Source organism: Solanum dulcamara, chromosome 3 (genome assembly GCF_947179165.1).
Source record: "Solanum dulcamara chromosome 3, daSolDulc1.2, whole genome shotgun sequence".
Lineage (NCBI taxonomy): Eukaryota > Viridiplantae > Streptophyta > Magnoliopsida > Solanales > Solanaceae > Solanum > Solanum dulcamara.
Genome location: NC_077239.1, coordinates 72,853,065 through 72,859,120, shown reverse-complemented (window position 1 = coordinate 72,859,120; position 6,056 = coordinate 72,853,065). Strand labels below are relative to the sequence as shown.

Genomic DNA, 6,056 nt, shown 5'->3' with positions numbered 1-6,056 from the left:
TTTATTACACTAAAATAGAATTTTTGCACTAATGAGTAATTTAATTACTCCATTTCCTAATTTCTCTTTTCTCTAATCTCTACTCCTTTCTCATTTTTCGTCTTTTCAGAATTCGCGTGTAAATAATATATTCGAGCCAAATTAAATTGGTTTAAACATATTAGAAAAATTAAAAATTGATAATATATAAAAACGAATCAAATCGACATATATACCTCCTCTAATTCCAGGGGTTTGGTGTATGAGGTAAATTACTTTAGTTTTGGTTGAATTTTGGACACACTAATTTTTAATGACGAAAAAATTGCAAAGGAAATAAAATGTTGAAAACAAAGTGTATGGTTTGGGAAACAAATTAATCATATGAATATATATTATACCTAAATAGTAGCCTCCACTTTCAGCTGTACGGGCACTTCCTCCTCCGGCGAAAAACTGTAAGTTCCCTCTCTGTAATTAAAAACCCTAATTCTTGCTCCTAATAGTACTGAATTTCTGTTACAAATCCTCGACTTCGATTTCTCAAGTTCCTTTTGTGGTTCTTGTTTGCCGTCTCATGTAATAGATGCTTTTAAAGTTGTGAATAGTGGAAATTAATCAATTATCAAGTTTTGTGAATTAGTCTGCAAAAGATGTTTTTTTTTTCTTCCATTTTTGAGAATTTGCAGTTGATTTCTTTCCTAACCAAACGAAACAAGTATTCAATAACATCCCCTTAGATCCAATTCAGTCTAAACAAACGGTCTGTTGAGGTGTGTATAATGTGCTATTTTGAATTTTAGTTTAAAGGCCGTGGGCGAGGGTCAGGGGTGAGAGTATGGTCTTGGGGGCCATAGAGCTCTGGAAGATTCTCAAGAAGAGGAGGATTACTTATGCTTGTTTTAATACTGCATATTTCACCTCCAAACCCCTCACAGTATTATGAACATTCCAAACTAGGTGGTGTCATTGTCGTTGTACTGTGTTATAAAAAAAAGGCTGAAATTTTCGAGTTTTTTTGAAGCAGATAGCAACCAAGGAAACAGAGAACACAGTGATACTCCCAGGAAGACAAACATGGTATTGTTTTCTGATCCCTCTTTCTTATTGCTCTATGTTCCTCTTTATTCATGCCTAATTTGTGTATAGTTGGCGTTTGCTATGTTTTCTTAGATGGTTCTAGAGTAGAAAGTTTATTTACCTTTTTTTTGAATCAATTCTTGTTGCGTTTTTTTCTCATGAATTTATTTGGTCTATGTTCTAACTCGGGTTTGCCCCTGGCTCACTGTGTTTTCCAGTTGTTTTTCTCATACTTCAAGGATCTGGTGGGTAGAGAAGTGACTGTGGAACTGAAGAACGATTTGGCTATTCGAGGAACACTACATTCAGTTGATCAGTATCTCAACATTAAGCTTGAAAACACGAGGGTTGTTGATGAGGAAAAGTACCCACACATGGTAATTCCTCATTCTTTCTCTTGTATCTTTGCTCTTTTTTATTTTCTGATGTTGATTCATCTGTGAAATTATGGTTTATTGCCTATATTTAGTTTGGAGATGCAGTACATCTTGCCTTTCTTTCACCTTCTCCGTTTGTGTGTATACGATCTGTTGAAAATGTTTGACTCTTTCTTTCTCAATTCAAGAATTTTTGAATTAGTTCTATACGCTTTTGGTATGCAATAAAACTAGTGGATGTTTTGTCTTCTATAGTACAAATTGATAGGATAGTTGCTGCCCTAGTTATTTGCAAGTTGTCTTCATGGTTATAAGATTTAACTTTAAGCACTAATTAAGGGAGCCTAGCACATGGTTTCCTTAATTTTAGGAATTACTCAAACCTTTCATGTTTTATCCTAGTTAGTAATGGAGAGGTTCCTTTATTTTTTCCCCTAGGTTATGCTTTATTCCTTTTCTTTCTTAGGATGGTTGGATTTGTTTATCCAAATTAGAATAAGATTTTATTTTTTCTTGTTTTAAGATAATAATTTTGTAACCCCTATGTCTACCTAAAGGGGTGATTTCTTTGTTATTTAGAGACAATTCCAGATTATTATTAATAACATTAAGAGGTTTTTTCCTTCAATTTTTGCATTAACCACTCTTGGATTTGTTCTCAAGCTCCAAAGTCAACTTAGTTTAATTGCTTTTTAAAACCTAGGTTACTTTTAGATATTTAAGAAAGGTGATTAATCTTGGCTTATTTATTTTTTCTTACTCTAAAGGGGGTCGGGTTTTATCATCGACTTCTTTGATTTATTTATCAAAGGCTATAAGTTCCTTGTTGGCTAATTATTGTTCCATGAGTCAATTCCAAGAAATAGGATTATCTTGAAATTCTTTCTTGAATTTCATGATCCATTTTTGAATTCAATAATCACTTTGTTGAATTCCTTCTACCTTTAGTTTTAGTTCTTTTTTGTTTCTTTGTATTTATGTCTAGCTTCCACACATTTCTCGACTTTTCTCTAGTGTTTTAAATTATTTTCAAGTTCTTGGATTCCTAACATAATTCTTCTCAAGCCTTTCTTGATATGAAATTCTTTTGGCGTTTCAACAGATTGAATTTGTTGTGTAGTTGGTGCCTTTATGGTCTCACCACTTTGAACAAAAACTTATGTGATAGTGTTAATTTCCAGTATGTCACAATTCCAGTCTTATTGGCTAGGACTTCTTTTGTATCTGGTTTTCTAGAAGCAGAAATTATAACTGTAGCTACAATCTCTGTCAGCCCTTAACTTTTGACTAGATGCACAAATTGGAATGAGAAGCAACAATAGTTGTAAGACCATAAATTATGAATGCCTAGGTGATGCAATTGCGCTTTGGCTGTTGAAGCCCTACTCGCCCTAACCAAGCAACGCCAATGGTAAACTTCATAGTCCCCCTTTCACCTAGCTGTTCTCTTCCTGCTAAGTGGGATTTCCTCTTCTTTGTTTTCCTTGTGCATTGTTTTTCCTTTTCATTCACTCACCAGCTCACCCACCTTTGATTTAAAGAAAACAGTAGTTCCCCTGCTCCACTTGATAGCAATCATGTTAGGGATCCAAGATAGAACCAATTAAAGTAAGAATGTGCGGAAGCTAAAAGAAATAACAAGAACGAAAAAAATGGAAAAATAAAGATACACGAATTTAAGAACTAGTTTTCAAATTCAAAGCGGATCAAGAAATTCAAGAATAAATTTAGAACTTTAAAATAAGCCTAAACTCTTAAATTAATCTCTTACAACAACAAGTGCCCAAAGCCAATAGTATTTGATAGAGAATTAATCAAGAATATAGGTTATTGAATGCAGTCTCCCTTGGAGTAACAAGAACAACAATAAGTCAAAATTTCTCGCGTTTCTTGTATACTTAAAAGTAGCCTAGGTTTTAAGAAAGAATTAAACTTATCATTCTTAAGTTGATTCTTGGAGGCTGAAGAATAAATCCACGAGTAGCAAATGCAGAAGTTGAAGGAAATATCCTCCCAATGTTATAAATAATAATTTGAACTGTGTCTAGATAACAAAGAAATCACCCTTTTATATAAACATAATGAAATTATGGTCCTAAAACAAGAAGAAATAAAATCCTAATATATTTTGGATAAATAAATGCAATTATCGAACAGGTAAAAAAGAACAAACCATAACAACCTAAGAAAAGAAATAAGGAAATCTTTCCATAAATAACTAGGATAAAATATTAAATGTTTGACTAATCCCTAAAAATAGGGAAACCATGCACTGGGTTGCCTTAGTTACTTCGTACCTAAAATTAAAGAAAATCTTGAAGATAACTTGCAAGCCAATTACGCAACAACTCTCCTATCAATTTGTACACCTATTTGACCCTTCTTGGGCCGCATAGAAAGCTCATTTCAAGGGCTAAAATGTGCCCCAAGTGGGAGCTTCATGAGGTGCAAGTTTGGCACAATTGAGGTGCCTAAATTGGTCCAAAAGTGCACTGTTTGCTCCTCCTTCAAAGGCAGGTTCTTCATCTTGGACCTCAACTTGTCCCACAAAAATAGTTAGAACACTTATGCAAAAGACGTTCCTCAGCTTGAACTTTCCTTCCAAAATTAGACCTTCTTTCTTTGCAAAGCTCAATTAGCTTTGTTTTGAAGTTTCTTATTTGAGATCTGTCATAGGTCTTCTAAGAGCTTCTGAAGCTTCATCAAAGTTCTTTATTGTAGTTATGCTTCCGTGGATGCTATCAGCCTCCCTCTAGATACACTACCACATGTTTCTATGGAACTCTGTTATGAAATTCTTTTGGTGTTTCAACAGATTGAATTTGTCATGTAGTTGGTTCCTTTATGGTCTCATCACTTTGAACCAAAACTTATGTGATAGCGTTAATTTCCAGCATGTCACAATTCCAGTCTTATTGGCTAGGACTTCTTTTGTATCTGGTTTTCTAGAAGCACAAATTATAACTGGAGCTACAATCTCTGTCAGCCCTTAAATTTTGACTAGAAGCACAAATTGGAACGAGAAGCAACAATAGTTGTAAGACCATAAATTATGAATGCCTAGGTGATGCAACTGGGCTTTGGCTGTTGAAGCCCTACTCGCCCTAACCAAGCAACGCCAATGGTAAACTTCACAGTCCCCCTTTCACCTAGCTGTTCTCTTTCCGCTAAGTGGGATTTCCTCTTCTTTGTTTTCCTTGTGCATTGTTTTTCCTTTTCATTCACTCACCAGCTCACCCACCTTTGATTTAAAGAAAACAGTAGTTCCCCTCCTCCACGTGGGATGGGGCACACACCCACTTCCTTGTAGAGTAGGGAAAAGAGATCTAGCAAGAGCTTTTGCACGATTAATTTTATAGATTGGACAGCCCATAGTTATTGTCCTAATAAATCTGATCTGAAAGCTTAAAATTTGCCTTTATGCAACTAGTGATATGTGTGTTGACTATATACTACCAAAAAAAAGATATGTTTGACTGCTGTATGAGATTTATATACACACAACTTACGAGCCTATGAAAACGAAAAAGGAAGGTGTGAGAAAGAAGCGAGAAAGTGGGAAATATGCAGATATAGTATGTTCTCCTCTTCCCTCGTCTTTTCCTCCCCCACTGCTCTACCCCTTTTGCTTCCCCCTCTATTATTTATGAATTTAGTACTCTTCTGATCTGAATGCTAATAGATATGTTCTATGTTTCTTTGATGGTAACAGAGGTCGGTGAGGAACTGCTTCATCAGAGGATCGGTGGTGAGATATGTGCAGTTACCTCCAGATGGAGTTGACGTCGAACTTCTTCATGATGCTACCAGGAGAGAAGCTCGGGGTGGCTGAAACTTAGTGTTCGAAATTGGTCTTTCACATTCAGCGGATAAGTCAGCAGTATACTGATTTTTCTTGCTGGATGCATTTTGCGCGTAGTGGTTTTCTTCATTATTTTAAAATTTAGTATGCAGATGTTATGAATACTGCAATCCGTGATGTGGAAACTGTTGATATGAATATTGTCCCCAAGACATTTCTGTCTTTTGAGAAAAATTAAGAATGTTAAGAACTGATTTTAGTGTCTAAGACCCTTCCAAATTTTACCTATAAGGTTTGCTATTGTCTATTACATTTTTTCCATTATATTCACTCTAATTACTGCTGTAACAAAATACTAAAAATTACAACGTGGAACGAAATAATAATACAAAATTGTTATCTCATATTTAGTTCTTAAACTACGTTAAGAATTAGAATTATATTTTGGTAAGAGAAATACTATTTGTGAAACTTGTTTTTCATACTTTTGCTCGGAAAGTTATTTTCCTTATCTTTGAAGAACTTCTTTTTCTAAAGAAAATATTTTAAATATTTTTTGATCAACCGAATATGAATACACGATTTTGTCAATTTTTTTTGTGTTAAAGTCCATGAATTTTTGAAAATATGATTCATTGTATATTTTTTACCCCAATTTTTTTGGGACCATCCGTAATGATCCGGTGAATGATACTCATAGTCTCTACAAGATTCACACCTTTTCTTAGCAATTAAGGATCACAGTAAGAATTCAGAATTTTCTCAATTTTTCGTGTGTATTAGTCGGCGAATTTTTGAGAATATGACAGGTCGGATCT

At 34.4% G+C, this 6,056-nt stretch overlaps 1 protein-coding gene across 2 annotated transcripts; it reads left to right on the top strand.

The window, feature by feature from the left end:
* Positions 1 to 308: 308 nt before the first annotated feature.
* On the top strand, positions 309 to 5,505 carry LOC129882858 (sm-like protein LSM2). 2 transcript variants are annotated; one of them, XM_055957346.1, is made up of 4 exons: positions 309 to 437; positions 1,007 to 1,059; positions 1,278 to 1,436; positions 5,149 to 5,505. In XM_055957346.1, exons 2-4 carry the CDS (start codon positions 1,057 to 1,059, stop codon positions 5,266 to 5,268), a joined length of 282 nt encoding a protein of 93 aa, XP_055813321.1. In that variant the 5' UTR covers positions 309 to 437; positions 1,007 to 1,056; the 3' UTR covers positions 5,269 to 5,505. The 2 variants fall into 2 exon arrangements, with proteins under 2 accessions (XP_055813321.1, XP_055813319.1); XM_055957344.1 differs by having other exon boundaries at positions 310 to 437; positions 1,004 to 1,059.
* Positions 5,506 to 6,056: the final 551 nt, after the last annotated feature.